Source organism: Rhinopithecus bieti, unplaced genomic scaffold, assembly GCF_001698545.2.
Source record: "Rhinopithecus bieti isolate Rb0 unplaced genomic scaffold, ASM169854v2 scaffold_43555, whole genome shotgun sequence".
In the NCBI taxonomy this organism is placed as follows: Eukaryota; Metazoa; Chordata; class Mammalia; order Primates; family Cercopithecidae; genus Rhinopithecus; species Rhinopithecus bieti.
This window is the reverse complement of record NW_016817848.1, coordinates 749,957-774,475: the sequence shown is the minus strand read 5'-3', so window position 1 is coordinate 774,475 and position 24,519 is coordinate 749,957. Positions and strand designations below refer to the sequence as shown.

Sequence of the window (24,519 nt, the reverse complement as noted above, 5' to 3'; positions counted from 1 at the left end):
ATCTTGAAGTGTGGCTTTTGTTTTACAGACATGCTGTCCTATATATGAGATGTACTTGTAGGAGTGCTGGGAAGAGGGATGGGACCAGGGGGAGTCCCATTCAGAAAGAGAAGTCCCCCTGGTTTGTGTGAACTAAGGAGAGAGTGGCTGGTTTTCTATCAGGAGAGAGCTTATTTGTTTGCGCCTTTTATGGGGCCATGGTTCATCCAGGTGTCATTGCCATCTTTTGAACACAGGTGTCATTTAAATCATTAGGTGTGACAATATGTCAAATCAACTAAATATGCATGATCTTTGGCCTATATATTTATGACCTAAATGTATAGGTTTTAGGGTCAAAATGACCTTGCTAATGACCCAGCTGTAACACTGACACCCCCTTTTGTCCCTGCAGTTTCATCCCACTCTGTGCCTTGGTTTTCATATTTGGAAAACGAGGAGGAGGATTTAACTAGATTATCTCTAAGGTTGAGTGGGGAAAGAACATTCCTGGAATCACCAGGCAAGAAGAGGATTGGAGGTAAATCTGAGCTTGGCCAGAGACCCTTTGTTCCAAAGTTCCCTAAGATTTCAGACGGCTTTAGGATTATGCAGCTGGTACTCCTCCCATTAGTCAAGAGGCAGTTATGTTGGCAGGGATGGAGAGAGATCCTGGGCAGTGTAGGGGTGAGGAAGGGCCTACTGAGTGCAGGGCCATGTGGCCTTGCTGGGGAGGCAGACATTCTCTGCCAGGTCACCCTGCTGTGCTGTGCACCTTCCTGGGCTTAGACCTTGAAATAAGAGGCAGCCATGGAGGCTGGGAGCCTCCTTTTATCCCTGGGTTCCAGCCTGAGCTGGCTAGAGGAATCTGGGGTTCAGGGAGAGGTGCTGAATAGGGATATACCTGGGGGAGTCACCAGCCTGTAGAAGGAATTTGAAGCAGGGGACAGGATGAGCTCATCTCTGGAGTGAGTGTAAGAAAAGAAGACAGCTGAGAGCTGAGACTTCGGCACTACACCATTAAGTGGTCAAGGAGAGAAAGAGGGACAAGCTAAAAAGACTAATAAGCGACCAGGGGCGGTGGCCTATGCCTGTAATCCCAGCACTTTGGGAGCCCAAGGCAGGCAGATTACTTGAGCCCAGGAGTTCAAGACCAGCCTGAGCAACGTGGCAAAACATCATCTCTACCAAAAATGCAAAAAATTAGCTGGACTTGGTGGCTCATGCCTGTGGTCTCAACTACTTGGGAGACAGAGCTTGCAGTGAGACCAGATCACACCACTGCACTCCAATCTTGGTGACAGAGTAAGACCCAGTCTCAAAAAAAAAAAAAAAAAAAAAAGTCAGAGCAGGCAAGAGGGGTATCCAGAAGCTGGGAGGAGGAAGTGCTTGAAAGAGGAGGGAGAGATCCGCAGGGTCAAATGCAGCTGATGGTTTGAGAAAAGGAGCTGAAAGGGAGTCATCAGGTTTGGGGACAGGAAGGTCATTGGAGACCCACTTTTATCACTTATAGGGAAAGCAGGCTGGCCCCTTCTTCCCCTGAATGAAGTTTTAGTGTGAAGGCAGCCTCACATTTCACTCTGTGGTGTCCTGCAGCAGCCCTACCTTTTGGCCATGTTCTGTAGAGAATTCCTTCCCGGCACAGATGGTCAGCTTTTTATTAGGATATTGGCAGCATGAGGGTCTAAGCTTTGACTTCCTGGCCAAACTCCTGGGCCAAGCACTGCCCTACCCACCCCAGTTGACTCAGAACTCGCAGACCACGAGACGCTTTTCTCCACAAGCCCTATCATTCCACTTGCCATTGGTGAAGATCTCCACACAGTCCTCTGACCCGCCGTCATCGTTGGGCTCCCCTGGGGCCCAGTTGGAATAGACCAGGGACTCTCCTGTGGGGTAGGTGAACTTGCCCTCTGTCTTGGAGTCAGTCATGCTCAGGAAAGCAGCCTCATTCTGAGCTATGACCAGCTGTTGCAAGGCGGCATTCTCAGCGGCAGAGCGTGGAGAGGCCAACTGCCCACCAGCCTGTGTGCACACCAGCTGTGCCTCCGTAAACGGTTTGACAAAGCCTGCTGTCTTGAAAATCTTCTCCCCGACACTTTGGCCATTTGGGAAGAGCTCAACTAGGAGAAGAAGAGAGTCAGGTTGGGGTTGTGATATCACCTGGCCAAAGCTCAAGGGCTCTGAGACCTCTGTGCTCCAACCTGAGCCTCTCAGACCTCCCAAACAGGCACCACATCAGGATGCCAGAGAGAATGCAAGACAGACTGTTCCTGAACAGTCTCCGTCCCATGACCTACCCTGTGAGGTGACACCATGATTCGCCACTTACAGATGAGAGCACTGGAGATGAGAGAAGCTAAGAGGCCCAAAGTCACACAAGCAGCAAACATGCAGTTAGGGATTCAACCTCACTCAGTCTGACACCAAAGCTCAGACATGCTCTTTCTATTTCAGCACACGCTATATAGGAGAATCAATTTCTCAATTACTGTGTAGAATTGAACAGCTTTTCCCAAGTTGATCACGGTGTAGACCAGGCCAGTTTCTGAGAGTACAGAAAACACCTGCAATGAGCCCACTGTCACCCTGTACAACAGTAGGGGATGTGGGGTTGTCGGAGAGAGTCTGTGCTGTGCGATAGGGTGAGGAAAGGAGAGAGACAGGAAGAGGAGAGGACATCTGAAAGCTGCCAGATGCTAATCTCTGCTCTGGGTCTGGCCTCATGTCGGCCTCTTTGTATGCACGTGGGCGATGCCCCAGCCAGTCAGCCTGCCTGGGAGGTGCTGAGGGAGTGGAAGAGGGCATCTGAAGGGCATGTGTGAGTGAGGCACAGGGGAATGGTGTTAGTGCTGGAGTCAGCCCTGGGTGGGAACTTGAAGACCGGGCATTCAGATCCACCCTGGCAACGGCTGTTCCGTGGGCAAGAGAAAGTCACTTTCCTTTTCAGGGTTTCCATTTCCTCGTCTCTAAAATGAGGGCTCACTTCACAAAAGCATTGCCTGTGTGACATGTCAAGTATCTCTTTTTGGTCTGTCCTTGTGGCTCCTGGGCCCATGCATGGAAATATTCTGCAAAGGACTGGAAGCTCCAGGGAAGGCTATGCCCCTGGCTTTGTTGGGCTGCTCAGAATGCAGGCTGCACCCTGACTCATTGTCCTTAAGATTCTCCATGGGCTCAGGGTGGCACCCAGAGCAGCCCTGAACAAAGTCAGCATAAGAGTCCAGGTACCATTACTAGGTTTATGTGCCATGCACATATGTGGGCATGCCTTTGAATACATGTGCATCTATCCAAAGGTACATGAGAGTATGTAAGGTTCATCTGGATGTGTGTGCATATTTGTATGTGCTTTATAGACAACATATGAGCTCACGTATGTAGATGAAGGTGGAGTGAGTGATGGTGTTTAAGTGCGCACACCTGCGGCGGGTACATATGGACGTGTTCCTCTGTGTGTTTCTGTCACTGTGCCTCTGAGTGAATTAGAGCATATGTAGAAAGAGAGATATACCAAATGCTTGAAACTCTCATCTCAGAGCTTGGGTACTTAGAAGCCAAACCTATGTTGCACCCAGTCAGCCCTTCATGCTCTATTACTTCAGAAAACTTTTATCTTTTATTTTTTGGCTCAATGAGATTTGCCTGAACTCAAAGCTGATGTCAGGAAGGGCAGAGGAGAGGAGGGACTGTTGGGCACTGATGTGGAGATTCAAAAAGGCACCAGGCCCTCAGGTGTGTGCCCCTGGAGGCCTCTGACTCTTCAGGATTCCAGGGTCAGGGCAAACACTCTGCTATAAAACACCTCCAGAGCTGCAGGCAGAGCCCAGCAGTGGCTGGAGCCCAGAAGCAGCCCACCCGCTGTTTGAACCAGGAGCATGTCTAAGGTGAGATAACTGATGGCCACATACCAAGGTCAGGTCTCCACCTGCCTTGGACCCCCAGAGCAGAACGCCAGTCCTAGCTCCCAGAACAGTATCTGGTTTCTGTGCTGCCTTGGGATGTGCAGCAGCATCACTGGGCACTCCCATACCTGGCCCCTCCGAGGTAAGAAATGCAACCGGTCTTGGGTAGCCCCTTGTCTATCAGAGGCACCAGCACAGGGTAGGCAGGAGAGAGGCTCTAGTGAATTGCACTGGACTCAGGACAACAGTTTGTCTCAGGGCACAGGTGGCATTGAGGTTGGTGGGTGGTTCAGGAGCCTGATGGCCTTGACTATGCTACTGCCGGCCTGGTGAGCTGGTGATAGGGGCCACATCCTCCTCCTTTGCCCCCTTGGGTCTACTTCCAGCTCCAGGAGCAGGTGGCTGCCTTGTTCTAGCCCCATCCCAGCCTGAGCCCTACTCCCTGCCACAGTCCCAGGTACAGCCCTGCACAGGTCCCAGCTCATTCCCATCCTAGACCCAGGACAGGCACTGCCTCAGGCCCAGCTAAAGGTCTAGCCCCAGCCCAAGTCCAAACCAAGGTCGAGATCTAGCGTGGGGCCCAATGCCAGTGCTGGGCCCAGGTTCAGATCCAGGAACTCACCTTTCTTATACTGAGAGAAAGCAGCCTGGAGGTGCTGTACTTGTTTCTGTAAGGCCTCAACCTGCTGCCTCAGAGAAGCGACATCTGGAGGGGAGAAAATGGCCAAGTAAAGACTTGTCCAGAGAGCGAAGGTAGAGCTCAGAGTCTGGGCTCCAAGGGAAGGGTGTCTAGTTGTGGGCACATATTGTGGGACTGACCCACAGCAAGCCCACATCTGCTGACACAGCTGGCCCCTGCTATGCAAGGATGTCTTATGGTTCGGCTATGGACAAATTGTTCCCTGTACTTCACTAACACTGAACCAGATGGCATTGTGACTTTAAAGTCTTGGGATATAATGGCATCTCCATTGGGTGGGGTGGGGAGTGGGTGCTGGGCAGGAATACACACTCATGTGTTTCCTATTCACCAGATTTTTAATGCCCAAATCTGTCCCATGAATTGGGAAGGCAGCTGTAGTTTTCCCGATAGTCAGATGGAGAAGCTGTTCAGGTTGCTTTCCCATGAGTACTAAGCAGCTAAGACTAGAGCCCAGTGCTCCTGCCTTCCAGCCTGTCCACCTTTCCTGAGTTCCACCCACCAGGTGCCATTGATGGGGCACACATCCCAGAACCCCTCCTCTGGGATGGGGAGGGCTTCCTCTCTGCACACCCATGTCCCAGCGGGGCTTCCCTGAGCCGGGAGCTGCTACCTTACCTGGAAGCCCACTTTCTCCCTTTGCTCCTTTGTCTCCAGGAACGCCTTTGTCCCCCTTCAATCCTGGGGGTCCCCTGGCACCTGGACTTCCCTGAGGACCCATGACTCCAGCAGACCCTGGGGTGAAAGAAGAACTGGGTGAGCTATGTACCCACTTTTTTTTTTTTTTTTTTTTAGCATTTTTACCTTCCCGTACATGGATTAACTATTTTTATTGCCCAGAAATAGATAGGTGGTCCCCAATACCCAGCCATGCAGCTCTCTATACACTGACTGTCCCTGTCACCCAGCAATCAACCCTGCTGTGTAAAAGTGCCCCGCCACCCAACAACTAATCTTTCCTGAACACACTTCTCCATTGCTGAGGACCCCAATCTCCCTAGATAGGAACCATCCCCAGAGCCCCTTCATGCACCCTTCTTGGATACAGATTCTCCCTGTGGTCCAGCAATGCCACCTTTGCCTTTACGGGTGGTTGGGGGGTGGGGGGTAGGCATTGACAGCTCCAAGCAGGCACAGGAGAACTGGACCCCGCTCAGCCCAGCTCTTTCCACTGCTCACCTGCTGCCCCTGCGTTTCCAGGGGCTCCACGCTCACCAGGGACACCACGATCTCCCTTAGGGCCTGCGGGCCCTCTTGCCCCTGCTGAGCCCTGCATGCCAGGGGCACCTACTTCTCCTGAGGAAGGAACACACAGGAACAAACACAGCTAAGAGTACGTTCAGCAGGTGTGGTTTTCTTAGCAATGAAGCTTTTTGCCCACAACTTTAGGGTCAGAGAGAAAAGTGGGGAGACTCTCCTTGCTTTCTGGGGCTCCTCTGTGGAGGGTGAGAGGAAAATATTGTAATTGTGGAGATTGGGAGGGTGCATGGCAAGGCCTTTGGAGCATCGAGGGTCTGGGCTCTCCCTGGCACTCTGAGCACACCTCAGGTCACATCATGGACCTTTGGCCTTCCTCCTTTCCCGTCTTAGATCAGCCACAGACCAGCCACCTACCTTTGGGCCCAGCTTCTCCTTTTGGGCCTGGCTTGCCCTGAGGTCCTATGTTCCCCTGCTTCCCCAGGGGACCTTCTCTTCCAGCTGGACCAGGCACACCGGGAGGTCCTGGAGGTCCTGAGGAAAAGCACCAGCCCGGTCAGTAATAATGAAGACTCTTGGCAGGAGGAGTGTAGTAAGGTGAGGGTAATAACAGAGGTCAGGGAGGCAGCATTGTTGTCCTCCCAAGAGCAGCCCCTATCTGTCCTGAAATGACCCAGTGCCTTCTTCCTGGGATGGGCTCTATGCGTGCCCACTGGCATATCCTTGCAGCTGCACCACCACCTGGAAACACCAGAAGTCAACACCCAGTTGCTCACCACTTGGCCCAGCGTCTCCCTTTGGTCCAGGTTCTCCAATGGAGCCATCGTTCCCTTTGGGCCCAATTGGGCCAGCTTCTCCAGGCATCCCTGCTTTCCCTGCAGCTCCTGGCAAACCTGTAGCAGCAGAAGAAATGGACAAAGACCTGGCCCTAGACCCAGAAAGGGCCAGCTGCCTGCGGGATCAGCCCCCAGCATTCCTTCAGGATTCTGCAGAGCGTGAGACTTCCACTGTCACACACCCGGGTCCAGTGGTGATCCAGGAAATGGGTATCAACATCCCCATTTTATAGATGAGGAAGAAGCCTTCCAGAGTTGGAGGTGGATTAAAGCCAAGACCTGTCTGACCTTCTATGCTGTGCTCCTTCCCCTGCTCCAAGGCCATTGTATTGATGGCAGGCAATCTGTCAGCTCTTACCTGTGATCATGGACTGCTTGCATTCCCCTTATATATATATATGTATATATATATATACCAGGGAAACCTACCAAAAATGGCACCAGACAGGTGGTGCTAACATGTTCATTTAGTTATTGGTCCATTTGCTCATTTATTTGTTCACTAAGAGCCATCTATGCAGTACCTACTTTATACCTGGCACTAGGCCACATGTAAATCTGAGCTTAGCCTCAGGTCCTGCTCAGCAGGGGGTTCATAATACACTGTGAGACAAAACAGAGGAAAGACAATGCATTAAGTGTCCCTTATCTCATCCCAGCGTCCCCACCCCAGCACTCACACACTCAGAGCTGTCTTCCTCAAAGAGAAAGTGGGATTTTAAGAGCAAGGAGAATTGAGGGAGATTTGCAGAGAGGAAGTGACATTTCAGAGTTGGAAGTCATGCTCCCATGGCAGAGGAGGCTGGGGCTCCGTGGCGAGTAAGCATATGGTTGTGGGTGAATTTGCTGGGTGGGTGGAAGAGTATGTGCTGGCGTATCCCAGCAGCATCACCACCTGGAAACATCCGAATTCCACGCCCAGTAGAATTCCATGCCCTGGGTCCGTCCGTTGGTTGCAATCCTTATTAGGGATGAAATGGAAGCACAGAGGGTTATAGGATGGGCCCCAACCCCGACACCCAACAGCACATTGTGCTCAAGGCAGGATGTCCTGACCCCAGGTGGAGCCTCGCTTGGGCTTCACCCTGGCCAAGCTGGCAGCAGGAAGATGGACCAAGAGAAAAACACCACTCTCCAGAAGGAGGCATTAGAGCCCACTTGTTCTTGGTACACAAACTATGGAGGCCATGAGAGCACTGGGATGGAGGAGGGACACCTCCCCAAATGCTTTCCCGTGCCTTTCAAAACACTCACTGTGTATCTTAGTGTCCCCAGAGACCTAGCCCTGCACCCGAGTGCCACCTGAATGGAGCTTTATGGCCCAGCCTTTTGGCTGTTTTGACTCCTAAAATTCCTCCTCCCCTTCCATCTTCCATTCACTCATTCCATAAATATCTCTGGAGCCTCTAATACATGCCAGGCACTGTCCTAAATACTGGGGATAAACAGTCCTTATCTGGGGAGCTTCAACTCTATCTCAAAGAGACAGATAATAAAACATTTAAAATGTACAACATATGGTATGTTAGATATAATGCCACAGGGAAAAGTAAAGCATAGGGTGTGTTGGGGTAGGGTCTGTTTTTGGTAGGGTGGTCGGGGAACACCTCACTGCAAGGGTGATCGGGGAGTAAAGCCCTGAAGGAGGTGAAGTGTGAGCCGCAGGGACAGCTATGAGAAGAGCAAATGGCAAGCACCCAAGGAGGGAGGAGGCTGAGCATGGCCAGGGGCCAGAAAGGAGCTATGTAGTTGGAGCTGAGTAGGGGTGGGGGCACCAAAGTCAGAGGAGCAGCAGGGGTACAGGGTGGTCCTGCCGGGACTCATGGGCTGCTGTAAGGTGTGTGATTTGTCCAGGGGAGATGAGCATCCCTGGAGGGACTCCCCCATGGAATATTGCTGAGCAGGAATGCTGGAGGTGCTGAGGAATAAGGAATTGTTCCCCCCGAAGGTAGGATCTGGGTCATATTTGCCCTCCATGATATGTCGGGGGTGTTATCAGAGTGACTCAAGCTCCACCCTCCACCTCTGCTCAAAGATCTCTTCTTTCAAGTCCCAATTTTCCTCGTAGTAGGTTCTGGGGACCACATGCTTCCAACTCTGCAGGGGTGTCGGTCACGAGCACAGACTTTGGCCCCACACAGACTTATTCTGGGTGGATTCTGGGAATCCTGAGGGTTCTGAGGGAACCCAGCCCTCAGACCTATAACAGCGGAGTGACTGGAGAGACTGCAATTGAGGAACAAGAGTGGAGCCTCATCCTGCAGCCCCACTGTACACTGTCCTCTGTCCAAGTACTGACCCAAAGCCAGGCCTACAATGTGCATGGGTTGAGGCACGTATGTGGGGAAGGGAGACCTTGACCATGCTTCAGGCGGCAAGCTCCCAGGGCCATTGTGGGAAAGATCCCTGAGATTCAAATCCGGGGCCCCACTAGAAGCCAGACTGAGTTGGGAGTCTCTGAGAAAGAGCTGCCAAGGAGCCACTTTCTGTCTGTAAGGGACAGGCAGATGCTCACTTGCCCCTTACCCCACAAAGCCTGGGGATTCTTTCCAGAAAGTTGAAGACTGTATGTGATCCCTTTGAAGCCCTGCCCAGTGTCACAGAGGTCCCTTGGTTCATGCTGCTGGCTCATGGAATTCTCCTTTCTTGCCAGTAAGACCCAGATCCTTCCCTACAAGCAGGGAGCAGTATTTCCAGGGACAATTCCCTTACTTATCAGTACCTCTGCTAAGCTCAAGATAATTCACCTATTTGGTACAGCAGGAAATGCAACTTTATCCCAAAGACTCAATAAAAAATAAAGCCTTTGGCTCAATTATTCATCACTGGGTAGTAGATATCACTCCCATTACCAGATAAAAAAACAGACTCAGTGACACTGAGGGGCTCGCCCAGGTGTAGAGATGGAGCCAGCAGTAAAGCCCAGGCCAGCCTGATGCAGAGCCTTCGTCCTTTCCACCTCTAGAATGGTTGTTACTTAGCCTCTTTGCATCATCATTTTCTTACCTGTCAAAGGAGATTAATATGTCCCCTGTAAGACTCTTGGGAGGATTAAATGAACTACTCAAGTGAATGCCCAAGCATGGGGGTGGACAAAGAAATGTGAGTTCCTTTTCTCTCTCTGTAATGTATTAGAGCAAATCCTCTTGATTAGGCTTGAGAATGGAGCCATGGAGCCCCATTTTTTCCCACCCTTCATGCAGTGATGTCTAGTTAAATATTTAAAATATTTGGCCGGGCCCGGTGGCTCAAGCCTGTAATCCCAGCACTTTGGAAGGCCGAGACGGGTGGATCACGAGGTCAGGAGATCGAGACCATCCTGGCTAACATGGTGAAACCCCGTCTCTACTAAAAAATACAAAAAACTAGCCGGGCGAGGTGGCGGGCGCCTATAGTCCCAGCTACTCGGGAGGCTGAGGCAGGAGAATGGCGTAAACCCAGGAGGTGGAGCTTGCAGTGAGCTGAGAACCAGCCACTGCACTCCAGCCCGGGCGACAGAGCGAGACTCCGTCTCAAAAAATAAAATAAAATAAAATAAAATATTTAATGCCCTGCACAGGCATCATTTAATTGGAATGAACAACTGCTAACTGCTGGTACAGGGCTCTAGAAGGCCCCAAATATCAGTAGTTTACCACTGTTTGCTTGCTCTTGGGATGGGAAGGATCCGGGGATCCTAGAGGAGGAGCTAGGGCAGTTGGGTACTGGAGGAGGCACATGGGGGCTCAGCACAGCCACTTGTTTGCCAGCTGGTGGAGCAGTGTGGAACTCGCCTTCTTGGGAGGAAGAAACACATCTCCAAACTTGCATAAGAAAGTACCCAGAGTTGCTGGGCTGGTTACAACTCCAATGACCATTCCTCCCCAGCAGGATAAGTCCAGGGCCCCACACTACCTGGGTCCCCCTTCTCGCCCCGAGGACCCTCTCTCCCATCCCGTCCATCACGACCAGGCAGGCCACTCTCCACTGAGCTACACATGACCAGAGTGCAAGCACTGGGCGCTGTTCTTTGGGAGTAGGTCTTCATGTCTGCTTCCAGGTAGCCCAGGGACTGTGTGAGCAGGACCAGTGCAGAGAGGAGGAAGAGAAGCATGGCCTGGAGAGGTGAACAGAAAGAGAAACGACATGCTTATGCTTCGTGGACATGGTTTAGGGCTTGGCTCAGCTTCAAGAGGTGACGAGAAGCCCTCATTCTCACCTTCTCTCCTCTGCTATGGGGCCTAGAGCAGCAGGAATCCAAAAGCAGTTTAAGGACAAGGTGGGCACGTGGTCTGGGTGGAGGGCAAGAGTTACCCAGCTGGAAATCTGACATAGGTTGACAGCAGCATCCCCCATTCCCAGGTGCTCATGTCTTCCCTTCTTGTGCCTTCCCTTGGGCACTAAGTTTGGCACAGTGGCTAGGATGTAGCATTCCTCACTGGGGCCATCTGTCACATCAAGAAGGGTTCATTGAGTGCCTCTGGGCAGGACCTCCCACCACTCCCTAGACCTGTCTGTACCACTGAGGCAATTGGCTTAGCTCAGACAAGGCAAGCCTGTTTCTTCTCTCTTGCTGCCTTGCATGGACTAGCACTGTCATTGACAGTGCTGGTATGAAAATGAGCCAGAGTTCTGAGTGCTTAGTGATGTCCTTCCTGAGCACAGGCTGGGAGTGTGATGCACGTTTGCCTGGCTATTTGCCATTCCTCAAGCAAGTGCTGTCTCTAGAGAAAAGTCCCTGAGGGAACCCAGGTGAAAGTTTTCAGAGACACTAAACTAGCAGTGGAAGAAATCCTGAGACACCTAGAGTTCTTCCCAGACCTGAGAGGGTTTGGAAAATAAGTCTTATGTGGAGGCCGGGCATGGTGGTTCATACCTGTAATCCCAGGACTTTGGGAGGCCAAGGCATGCGGATCACTTGAAGTCAGGAGTTTGAAACCAGCCTGGCCAACATGGCAATACCCCACCTCTACCAAAAATATAAAAAATTATCTGGATGTGGTGGTGTGTGCTGTAATCCCAGGTACTCAGGGTGCTGAGGCAGGACAATCACTTGAACCTGGGAGGTGGAGGTTGCAGTGGGGCAGGAGAGTGAGACTCCATCTCAAAAAAAAAAAAAGAAGTCTTATATGGAAAGAGGACATGCCGGATAGGCTCAGTCAGGCTGAGTCAGGCTGCAGGTAAGCAAGAGCAGCTATCCAACAGGGCACTCATTTATTATCTAAGATAGTCAGGAATTGAGATCAGGATAAAAGCAGGACCTGGTACATTCCCTGTTTTGCATATCTTTTCTCTCAGTGAGAACCCATAAAGTTATGAGAGTGAAAAGAGCTGATCAGATTTGCAGAGGCTGGGAACAAAGCCAGAGGGACTTGTGCAAAGAAAGGGGTCACCAGGCCAACTGGGGTGGTGGCAAGTGGGGGGCTTCCTGCCCAGAGGAGTGCTTTCTTCTCTGACTGCTGGTGATTCTGGGCTGTGGATGACCCCTATTTCTCACTAGCCTCTTTCAATTTTGAATTCACCACTTCCTCGGGTATCCTGGTAGTCTCTAGAAACACCTGGGTGAGTTCACTGCCAGCAGCAGCTACCTGGTTGCACCTGTTCTGGCAGAGACTCAATCACAAGCACCAAGGGCCAGACCCAGGCCAGAGCAAGGGCAGTGTCCTGTGCCCTGCAGCTGCCTCAACCCTGGGGCCTTATGTCTGATTCTGGGGAAGAATGAAAGGCAATAGGCATTCTGCCTACAGGCTCAAGATAGCACAGAAGGCACCAGCAGCCACTGTGGCTTGAAGGACCCTTGGAGAGGGCAGACCCGGGTTTTCAGACCCAAGATTCAGATGAGGCATCTTAGATGAGGCATCTTAGCTGGGGCAGCAGATGGAGTAGGCAGAGTCGTGGTCCCCCTCAACCCCTGCAGTGCCCAGTTTATCCTAAGCTTTCAGAGTACGATTTCATTGAAAAGGGTGTCTCCTCTGAACATGGATTGGAAAATCAGAGACCTACTCCAGTAAGTATATTTTTTAAAGTAAAGACCTGAAGCTATGAGAAAAACATGTTTGCCCTGCTTTTCCACAGGCAGTTGGCACCAAGATGGGTTTAGAACCCAGGCCTGTAGGCCCCTGGGTTTGTCTCTCTTCCACTGTCCTTTCTGAAGAAATCAGGACAGAAAAGAGCCTAGAGAGAAATTAGAATTGCATTTTTCCACCCGAAGCTTCCACACTGTGGCATCCCAGGTCTAGATGGTATCACACCCACTCTTCCACCCTGTGCTCCCCAGCTCAGAAAGCAAATCCTCCCCTGGGCTGAGGCCACTGAATAAGGTACAGAAGAGCACCATAAGACCTCCTGTGCCCCCACCTCCCACACCCATGCCTCCTAGACCAGAACAGCTACACGGACCCTCCACACCAATAGGTCAAACTGCCCAGATTGGCAGGGGGATATTTGCAGGATGTGGAGAAAATAAAAAGGCAAGAACAGAGACACTTACAGGTTTCTTTTTCTTAGGCCCCAGGAGCTCCAAGCAAACTAGGCTTTGCTTGGCAGGCACTCACTATTTATGCCTGCCCTGTACCCTGAGCTGCCCAGCCCCAAAAACTCCCTTCAAGAAGTGGGGCAATTTTCTTCTCTATTGACTCACTCACTCTTATCCCCACCTGTGTTCTGGAAACTTGCCACTGATATTCACAACACTATGCACATCCATCACTATAGTTTGCAGAGCACTATCAGGCCTTGATCTCATCTGCACCCTTCTCACTGCAGCTCTGTGAGTTAAGTGGCATCATTAATATCTGTATTTTATAGATGTCTAGAAATCAGGAATCCAGAAACCAGCAAGTTGCACAATGACCTACAGTGATTGCAAAAGGAACTCACGACTGCAGATCTTAAGAGTCAAGACCCACTGTGTCCACTTCTCCGCTTCCTTTGTCTCAACAGCACTGCTCAGATATTGGGAAAGAGCTGAGAGCTGCTTGGAATACCTGGGCAGGGGTGGGGCAGGTAGAGTGGCTGCAGAGGCAGCAGCATGTAGTGGCAGCAGCTAGGGAGCTGCCACCTGGAAAGACTTGCTGTCTTGCATGCTGCTCTAGGCCTCAGAGAGCCCCTGCCTCACTTGTCTTTTATGGGATGGATTTCCCTTAGCAGACCTCTGCCTTGCCTTGTTCAGGCTTGTTCTCCCTGTCCTCTTAGTGCACTGCTCTCGTGACTAGTTAGGACCCCTGAGCTGATGCTTCTCTTATCCAATCTTCTAGTCTATATCTATTTTTTTTTTTTTTTTTGAGATAGTCTCACTCTGTCACCCAGACTACAGTGCCATAATGCATTTATAGCTCACTGCAGCCTCAAACTTCTGGGCTCAAGTGATTGTCCTGCCTCAGCCTCCTAAGTAGCTAGGACTACAGGTGAGCATGATCACACCTGGCTAATTTTTCTTTTTAATTTTTTACGGAGATGGGGTCTTGCTATGTTGCCCACGCTGGTCTCAAACTCCTGGTCTCAAGCAATTCTCCTGCTTCAGCCTACTGAAGTTCTGAGATTACAAGTGTAAGCTGTCACACCCATCTCCAGTCTGTGTCTTTTAAGTGGAACATTTACTCCATTTATGATCAAGGTTAATATTGATATGTGATGTTTTGTTCCTGTCATGATAATTGTTACCCTGTTGCTTTTTAGTCTCAATTGTGTAATTGCTTTATATAATCTATGAGTTTTTCACTTTAATGTGCTTTTTTGATGGGGAGTATTATCCATTCATTTCCATGTTTAGAACTTTAAGCATTTCTTGTAGTGCTGGTCTAGTGGTGACAAATTCCCTTTGCGTTTGTTTGTATGGGAAAAACTTTATTTCTCCTTCATTTATGCACCTTAGTTTAGCAGGATACAAAATTCTTGGCTGGAAGGATTTTTGTTTAAGAAGATTAAACATAAGACCTCAATCTCTTCTGGCTTGCAAGGTTTCTGCTAAGAAGTCCATTGTTAGTCTGTTGGGTTTTCCTTTATAGATTAGACATTTCTCTGGTGCTGCTTTTAGGATGTTTTCCTTCACATTGACTTTGGATAGTCTGATGACAATATGCCTTTATCAGGTTTCTCTTGTAGAGCATCTTCCAGATATTCTCTGAGTGTCTTCTATCTGGATGTCTAATTCGCTAGCAAGACCAGGGAAGTTTTCCTGAATTATTCCCTCAAATAGATTTTCCAGGCTTTTAATTTTTTTCTTCTCCCTCAGGAATGTCTATATATTGTATGTTCGGTAACTTTATATAATTCTATATTTTTCAAAATCTTTGTTCATTAAAAAAAAATTTTTTTTAAATTTCTGTCTGACTTGGTTAATTCAAATGACTGGCCTTCAGGTTCTGAAATTATTTCTTCTGCTTTGTCTAGTCTTTTGTTAAAGGTTTCAACTATATTTTATAGTTCCTTCAATAAATTTTTATTTCTAGAAATTCTATTTTGTTTAATATCTGTCTCTTTAGTAAATTTTTCATTCATATCTTGAATTATTTTTCTGATTTCCTTATGTTAGTTTTCAACTTTCTCTTGTATCTCCTTGAGCTTCCTTACAATTCATAGTTTAATTTTTTTATTTGTTATTTCAAAATTTTTATACTGGTTAGAATCCATTGCTAGGGAGCTGGTGTGATCCTTTAGGAATGTCAAAATACTGGTTTTTCATACTTCCAGAGTGCTTATGCTGATTTCTTCTCATCTAGAGAAGTTGTTACTTCTTACTTTTGAACTTACTCTCATTTGAATGGGATTTTCCCCTCTTTGAAGGTGTGACTGTATGTTGTGTATGATCATTTGGCTTCAATTTTGGGTGCCTTCCATGGGTCACAGCTCTGTATGAGTTCCTTGGATATAGATAGCTTTTGTGTGGTGGCTTTATTATGCTGTATAGATAGCTTTTGTGTGGCGGCTTTATTATGCTGATTGTAGTAGCAATGTATGGGGCATATGAGCAGGAATACTACCTTCTGAGGGTCTGGGAATGTGGAAGTCTCTGGAAGTTTATCTCATTCCCTAGCACTATGCCCTCTGTCAGCCTGTTTTTTATTTGGTTGTGCAATTCAATCTGCATCCCAATAAAAGCTGGCTGTGGCAGAAGCTGAGGGGTACTTGGTCTTTGTTTTCTGGGAGGGGATCTCCCAGAAATCCCTGTTGTCACAGGCAGTTGGCTGGACTGTGGATGGCCTGATTCCCTGAAGGGAACACAAAGCTTTGGAGGGGGACACAAAACTGAGTAGAACTAAATGACCAAGCTCCCCCTGGGAAACCCCAATTATGAGCAGAATCACCTGCCCTGATGGGGATGGAAAGGGGAGCTCATGGTGAAATGTACTGATGTCTCCACCACAGTGGTAAGGAGTTACCAGCTCCACACCCTGGGCAGGCAGGAAAGCAATCCACTTTCTTACCACACCCTTGTCCCAGAGCTTGTGACCTTCAGTTCAGATAGATATTGTCCTTCATCTCCAGTCTGCAATGCAATGGAGATCTGCAGAAAACACCCATCCTGGGGCTACCACCAAAATGGCCTTGGGATAGAACCTCTTCCCTCAACAGCTCTGATACTCATCTGCATTCTGCTATGGGAATGCTACTGCTCCATATGGGGAGGAGAATAAACTCTGCCCTTCGTGCAAGACTTGGCCAGCAGGCACCCCATCAATGGGAGTGCAGCTGCCCCCAGTAGCCCTGAAAAGCCATCCCCAGGTGCACTTGTGCCAACTCCCAGTAGGGACAGCCAAGGGTCTATCTGGAGCAGTGAGTGAGGAGGTAGGAGAAGACTCCCTTTCCATGTTTATTCCCAGGCACTAGTGTCACCTGCCTACTGGTGCAGAACCACACTCCTCCCCTTCTGACCCCAGCAGCATGCCTGTGTCTCTGCTGGGAGGGGCATGGCCAGCCTCTTTTCACAAGTGGGGAGCTCTCAGGCAGAGGAGAGCAAATTAACTGAGTTCTTTTATTCAAATTGGTACATTGACACACACACTCTCCCTTCTCCTGAGGGCTAGACTTCCAGGAATCCCATAGCTCCCCAGGGTCCCACCTATCCCTTGTGGTTGCTGCAGTCTATGTGGGTTCTGGGGAATGTTTTTGGAGGATCTAGTGATGCAGAAACACAAGGGCTGAGATTCTCTGGGAAGAATAGAGACCCATAATGGGTGCATAACCAGTATGGCACCTGCCACTTCAACTCAGGTTTTGTGGGAGAGCGAGTGAGCCTGCAATTGCTGGCCACCCAATGCTCTGCCCTCAGGAAGTTCCCAAATTGCCACTGACAGCAGTGCCTGGGCTCACAGGTGCAGAGGCATTCTCCAACAAGTTCAGCCATCCATAGTCTGCCACAGGAGTGAGGGGGGCAACTCCCCCACCTACCCTCTCCATGGGACTCTATGTTCTTTGGCAGTCAATCTCTGCAAAACTCTTGCTGTCTTCTTTTTCTGCACCACAGCTTTTTCCTGTGGGTTCTCCAGTAGGTCAAGTCACTCCTTCCTCAGTATTCTACTCAGACCATGATTATTCAACTGCAATTTTGGTTCTTTGTTCTGAGGAGAACTGGTGTCCAATGTCTCTAGACAGCTGTCTTGGGGAAAAGAAAACTCTACTTGTCTTTATAATTACTTTGACCAGTGAAACTTATACTTTTGTATACATTTGTGTTTCTGTTTAACCTCTTTTTATTTCAACTTCAAGAACTTCCCTTAGCACTTCTTGCAAGGTGGACCTAGTGGTGACAAACTCCCTCAGTGTGTGTTTATCTGGGATAGTTTTTATCTCTCCTTCACTAATAAAAGACACTTTGCTAGGTATAGAATTATTGATTGACAGGTGGGGTTTATTGATTGACAGGTGGGGTTTATTGATTGACAGGTGGGGTTTTTTTCTTTCAGTACTTTGAATGTATCATTTCATTCTCTCCTGGTCTGCAGGGTTTCCACTGAGAAATCTTGTGATAGTCTTTTGGAGGTTCCCTTTTATGTGACAAGTCAGTTTTCTCCTGCTGCTTTCAATTTATTTTCTTTGTATTTGACTTTGGACAAACTAATTATAAAGTGTTCAGTATAGACCTCTTTGGGTTTGTCCTATTTGGGAAATTTTGGGCTTCATGAATCTAGATATCTATTTCTTTCCCTAAATTTGGGAAGTTTAAAGTTACTATTTCTTTAAATTTAAATTCTTTAAATTACTTAAATTCTAATCCCTTTTCTCTCTCTTCTACTTCTGTGACACCCATAATACATAGAAAAGTTTGCTTCATGGTGTCCCATAAGTCCCATAGACTTTCTTTACTCTTTTAATTCTTTTTCTCTTTTTGTTCCTCTGACTGGATAATTTCAAATGACCTGTCTATGAATTTGCTAATTCTTTCTTCCACTTGATTGAATCTGCTGTTGAAGTGCTCTATTCAATTTTCAATTCAGTCATTGTAGTCTTCAGTTCCAGGATTTTTTTGTGTTTCTTTTAATAGTTTTTATTTCTTTGTTAAACTTCTAATTTTGTTTATGTATGGTTTTCCTGTTATTTTTTCATTGCCTTTCTGTGTTCTCTTGTATCTTGTTGAGCTTCTTTAAGATGATTATCTGAAATTATCTGTCAAGTGGTTTGTGGATCTTCATCTCTTTTGGTTTGGTTACTGGAGTTTTGTTAGATTTATTTCATAGTGTCATGTTTGCCTGATTCTTTGTGATCCTTGTATGCTTGCATTGGTGAGTCTGCATTTGTAGAAGCAGCCAGATCAGAGATTCTGGGTGGGTTGGCTGATAGGGTCAGCAGACAACCAGCTCTTGGTGACCACAGTTGGGCCTATTGCTGAAATTTGTGAGTAGGTTTGCTACTGTGATCCATGTGTGTGCTTGCTGCAGGTGTCCACCCATGGGAGGACCTGCTGCTGGGGTCCATATTTGAGCAGGCCTATTTCCATGGTCTGCAGATGGGGTCTGCCTGCTGTCAGTATCTGCAGGTATATTTGGCTAATGGTTGTGGTGGTGGTGGGGGTGCTGCAGTAGGGGTCTGCAGGTAGGCAGGTTGCCTTGGAGTTTGTTGGTGGAGAGGATCACCACCAGGTCTGCTAGTGTGCATGGTCACTGCTGGTTTGAAGGAGGTGGAGCTGCTTTGAGTTCTGTTGATTAGCCTTCTATTGGGGCCTTGGATACAGGCCTGTTACTAAGAGCATAGGGTTTCCTTCTCAATGAGGCTTTTTGCAGTCTTAGGTCCCCCAAGTGTTGGGAGAAAAGCTGAGTGTTGGGATAGAAGCCGAGGCAGGGCTTGAAACAGGTACGGGGTCCAGAGTCTAAAACCCCTCATGGCCTTTGGAATGTGTCTAGACTTGCTGGCTCCTTGCTTCTATCACTCCCATTATCTTAAGTAGCCATACGTTTCAAAGAAAATGCTAAACCATCACAGTTATAGCTCATTCACTTGATATACCACTTCCTGTCAACCCCCACATCTTCACCACCTGTTTCTTTGTTTGATCACCAGTAGATAGCATGGGCTCCCAGAGCTTGTGGCCTTCACAGCCTCCATGCTGGCATTTGCCCCCTGGTCCCACTTTCTCATTTAACTTGTCTTTTCTCATTCCTTTGACTCCGCCAGACTTTGTAGCCCCCATGGCCTGGTGTTGAGTCTGATCACCCCAACATTCCTGGCACCCAGTGCGGGGCAATGAGGACCCCAGTGAAGGAATGCTAGAGTGTGTGAAAGCAGAGGATGCATCGTTAGAGGACGACTGAAAGAAGCTTTGTAGGAAAGCTGAGCGCTTAGAAGAACCAGGGTAACAATGGGACAAAGTGAAAGCAAACATTCTGCTTATTTGAATTTCTTAAGGCATTTATTAGGAAGAAGGGGAGTAAAAGTTAGTACTCAGAATTTGTTATCATATTACTCTTTAGTACAGTAAAGCAGTTTTGCCCATGGTTTCCAGAACAAGGGACTATGGAGTTGGATGAATGAGACAGAACTGGAAGAGATTTTAAAAAGGCATGTAAAGATGGAGCAAAATTCCAGTTTCCATTTGGTCAATGTGAGTGCTAATAAAGACAGCTCTTCAGCCATTTCAAACAGATGATGAGGCAGATTCAGGTGAGGAAGAGGCGGATGAGTGTAAAAAAATAACTTCAGATTCTGAGTGTGAGGAATAGCTACAAGAAAAGATTATAGAAAAGAAAGAAAACTGAGAAAAGTATGTTTTACTAGCCCGTCGGCTCTACCTGCTGAAATAAGTGAATGGCCACCTCCTCTCTCTCCCCTTAATGGGTGAGAAAATCAATTGGCTGAAAAATTTACTGCTCCTGTAGTTGCAACATTAAAGCCTGGAGCAATTGGTGGTGCTATACAAAATTCTATTCGAAAAGCTAGAACTGAGGGAGACCTTGAAGCATGGCAATTTCCAGTTACTATAACCCAGCAAGGAGGACAAGATATATAGCTAATTAGGTCACTTTTCCTTTTAAGTTATTAAAGGAATTTAAGCAAGCCATTAGTCAATATGGACCAAACTCTCCTTTTGTGCAAACTTTGTTGAAAAATGTGGCTCTTGATCATAGGTTAATACCATATGATTGGGATACTTTAACAAAATCTGTTCTCACTCCATCTCAGTATTTACAGTTTAAAACCTGCTGGGCTGATGAAGCTCAAATGCAGGCAAGGGAAAACACACAAGTGCAGCCACCTGTGCCTGTTTCCTTTGAACAGTTAATGGGAGTTGGACCTAATTGGGGTCGATTAGACAATCAAGCAGTAATGGAGGATGTCGTCATTGTTCAGCTGTGCTCCATGTGCTTATGGGTGTGGGAAAGGATAAATGTTATAGGGGAAAAATATCCTTCTTCCAGTTCTGTCTGACAAGGACCTAAAGGACCATCTATTGATTTTATTGCTCGGCTCCAAGAAGCTGTGTATAAAGCCACAACTGATAAAACAGCTCAGGATGTTGTAATACAGTTTCTTGCATATGATAATGCTAATGCAGAGTGTCAAGTTGCTATTAGACCCCTGAGAAGGAAGGCTCATTGAGCTGAATACATTAAGGCTTGCGATGGCATTAGAGGTAACTTACCTAAGGCTACTCTTTTAGCTCAGGCTATGGCTGGATCGAAAGTAGGAAAAAATATGCCCCATTTCTCAGTCTCTTGCTTTAATTGTGGGCAATTTGGGCACACAAAAAAGGAATGTAGAAAAGGAAATCAAAAGGCAAAAACTACTACCATCAATCAACAGAAAAGTCCCAGTGTATGTCCCTGGTGTAAGACAGGCAATCACTGGGCAAATCAGTGTCATTCTAAATTTAGCAAAGATGGACAACCTCTTTCAGGAAATAGGAAGAGAGGCCCACCTCAGGCCCCTCAATAAACAGAGGCATATCCAGCACAGCCAGTGCCCTTACAAATGTACAGTTGTCCCCTGCCACAACTCCCCTGTCTGGGGAGCCACCAAAGAAGGTCCTCATGGGAATTAGGGGACCCTTGCCCTCAGGAACAGTCGGTCTATTACTTGGAAGATCTAGTCTAAATTTAAAAGGTGTCACTGTGCATATGGGAATAATTGACTCTGATTATACCAGAAAGATTCAACTAGTTATTAGTTCCTCAACTCCATGGTCTGCCTCCTCAGGAGAAAGAATTGCTCAGTTGTTGCTGCTACCCTACATAAAACTAGGAAGCAGCACAGTGAAAAGAAAGAAGGCTTTGGTAGTACTAATCCAGCAGGAAAAGTGGTATATTGGATTAAACAACTGTCTGACAAAAGACCTATTTGGCCGGGCGCGGTGGCTCAAGCCTGTAATCCCAGCACTTTGGGAGGCCGAGACGGGCAGATCACGAGGTCAGGAGATCGAGACCATCCTGGCTAACACGGTGAAACCCCGTCTCTACTAAAAAAATACAAAAAACTAGCCAGGCGAGGTGGCGGGCGCCTGTTGTCCCAGCTACTCGGAAGGCTGAGGCAGGAGAATGGCGTAAACCCGGGAGGCGGAGCTTGCAGTGAGCTGAGATCTGGCCACTGCACTCCAGCCTGGGCAACAGAGCGAGACTCCGTCTCAAAAAAAAAAAAAAAAAAAAAAAGACCTATTTGTATCTTAACTATTCAGGGAAAGGATTTTGAAGGACTAGTAGATACTGGAGCTGATGTCTCTATTGCTGCTTTAAATCAATGGCCCCAACAGTGGCCCAAACAAAAGGCTTCCATGGGTATCTTTGGCATAGGGACTGCCTCAGAAGTTTTTCAAAGTTCCTTGATTTTACCATGTCAAGGGCCAGATGGCCAGGAAGGGACAATCTAACCTATTATTACACCTATTCCTGTCAATTTATGGGGTAGAGGCTTATTGCAACAATGGGGTGCTGAAATATCTATTCTTATGGATCAATATAGTAATAATAGTAGACAAATGATGAAAAATATGGGTTATCACCCAGGAGAAGGACTAGGAAAAAATAAAAATGGCCAATCACAACCTTTAGAAGGACAGACAGATCGGACCAGACTGGGGTATCATTTTAGAAGTGGCCATTTTGAGCCTCCGGCTCCCATTCCTCTTGTTTGGCTAACTTCCAAACAGGTTAGGGTGGAACAATGGCCACTGAAACAGGAAAAACTGGAGGCTTTAAAACAACTGGTGCAGGAACAATTGCCAAAGGGACATACAGAGCCTACTTTCTCCCCTTAAAATTCTCTTGTATTTGTTATTAAGAAAAATTCCGGTAAATGGAGAATGCTAAGGGATTTCAGGGCTGTTAATGCTGTAATTCATCCCATAGGCATGCTACAACCAGGGCTGCCCTCCCCAACAATGATTCCAAAATACTGGCCTCTTATAGTGATAGATCTAAAGGATTGCTTTTTTGCCATTCCTTTAGCTGCCCAAGATTATGAAAAATTTGCTTTTACTGTTCCTGCCATAAACAATAATGAACCAGCAGACAGATACCATTGGAAAGTACTGCCACAAGGCATGTTAAATAGCCCAACTATTTGTCAGACTTATGTCAGGAAAGCTATTAAGCCAGTTAGAGAACAGTTTAGAAAATGTTATATTATCCATTACATGGATGATATTCTGTGTGCAGCTGAAAGTAGGGAAGAATTGATGTTGCGCTACAAACAGAAAAGGCTGTAAATGCAGCAGGGTTAATGATAGCCCCTGATAAAATCCAAACTTCTACTCCCTTTCAGTATCTAGGAGTGAAGGTAGAACAAAGTGCTATTAAACCTCAAAAGGTTCATATTTGAAGAGATGATTTAGAAACCTTAAATGATATCCAAAAATTGTTAGAAGACATTAATTGGATTTGTCCAACTTTAGGCATTCCTACCTATGCTATGTCTCACCTCTTTTCTATTTTACAGGGTGATTCTAACCTTAACAGTAAATGCTCCCTGTCCAAAGTAGCACTGGAGGAACTTCAATTATTTGAGGAAAAAATTCAGCAAGCACAAGTAGAATGAATTACTCTGATACAGCCATTACAGTTTTTAGTTTTTCCTACTAAGCATTCACCTACAGGAGTTATAGTTCAACAGGATGATCTGGTTCCGTGGCTTTTTCTACCTCACAGTACAACCAAAATGCTCACTCTGTACTTAGATCAAATTGCTGTGCTGGTAGGACAAGTGAGGCTGTGCACAACAAAGCTAATGGAATATGATCCAAATCAGATTACAGTTCCATTAACAAAACAACAAATTAAACAAGCCTATATCAGTTCCCAAGGATGGCAAGTTTATTTGGTCAGTTTTGTTGGCATTCTTGATAATCATTATCCTAAATCTAAGATATTTCAGTTTCTAAAATTAACATCCTGGATATAGCCTTCTATTACTCAAAAGCCCCTATTGAAGGGGCATTACTGTTTTACTGATGGATCTAGTAATGGAAAACTCTCATGTGCAGGACCTCAACAGCAAGTTTTTCAAACTGACTTTGCTTCTGCTCAAAGGGCTGAACTTTTGGCTATGATAACAGTGTTAAAAACTTTTAAACAGCCAGTAAACATTGTTTCTGATTCAGCCTATGTAGTACAAGCCACACAAAATATTGAATGTGCCTTAATTAGAAATGTGACTGATAAAAAACCTAATCTTTTATTTCATTCTTTACAGCAAGCAGTACAACAAAGGCATTCCCCTTTCTATGTCATTCATATGAGAGCACATACTAACCTCCCTGGCCCTTTAACTAAACTTAATCAAAGGGCAGATGCATTGGTGTCTGCGGTCTTTGCTGAGGCACAAACATTTCATTCTTTAACCCGTCTTAATGCTGTAAGTCTTAGAAAACAATATGGTCTATCATGGAAACGAGCTAAAGAAATTGTGCAACACTGTTCTGCCTGCCAAGTCCTGCATCTGCCACATCAAGGAACAGGAGTTAACCCTAGAGGTTTATCTCCAAATTCCATCTGGCAGATAGATGTAACACATATTCCTGCTTTTGGAGAATTGTCTTTTGTTCATGTTTCAGTAGATACTTATTCACATTTTGTCTGGGCCACATGTCAAACAGGGGAAGCTGCAGCTCATGTTAAAAGACACCTTTTATCTTGCTTTTCAGTTATGGGAATCCCAGAAAAAATCAAAACTGATAATGACCCAGGATACTGTAGTAAAGCCATGGCTACATTTTTCAAAAATGGACTATTACCCATACTACAGGTATTCCATGTAACTCACAAGGACAGGCAATAGTGAAAGAGCTAATAGTACTTTAAAAACTCAAATACAATACTTACCTGGCAGGGGAGATACCATGATCATGAAGGTGGTTTTCCTAGGGCGAGGCTTATCCATTGCACTCCGGATGTGCTGACCCCTGCGATTTCCCCAAATGTGGGAAACTCGACTGCATAATTTGTGGTAGTGGGGACTGCGTTCGCGCTTTCCCCTAAATAAAAAAAATAAATAAATAAAT

General features: G+C 47.0%; 1 protein-coding gene across 1 annotated transcript; it reads right to left on the bottom strand.

The window, feature by feature from the left end:
* Window positions 1-1,612: 1,612 nt before the first annotated feature.
* SFTPD (surfactant protein D) lies at window positions 1,613-13,187 on the bottom strand. Its single transcript, XM_017856229.1, has 8 exons — window positions 13,087-13,187; window positions 10,512-10,713; window positions 6,558-6,674; window positions 6,199-6,315; window positions 5,764-5,880; window positions 5,203-5,319; window positions 4,507-4,590; window positions 1,613-2,102 (listed from the first exon to the last, which is right to left on the bottom strand). Exons 2-8 carry the CDS (start codon window positions 10,708-10,710, stop codon window positions 1,726-1,728), a joined length of 1,128 nt encoding a protein of 375 aa, XP_017711718.1. The 5' UTR covers window positions 10,711-10,713; window positions 13,087-13,187; the 3' UTR covers window positions 1,613-1,725.
* Between the last annotated feature and the right edge of the window lie 11,332 nt (window positions 13,188-24,519).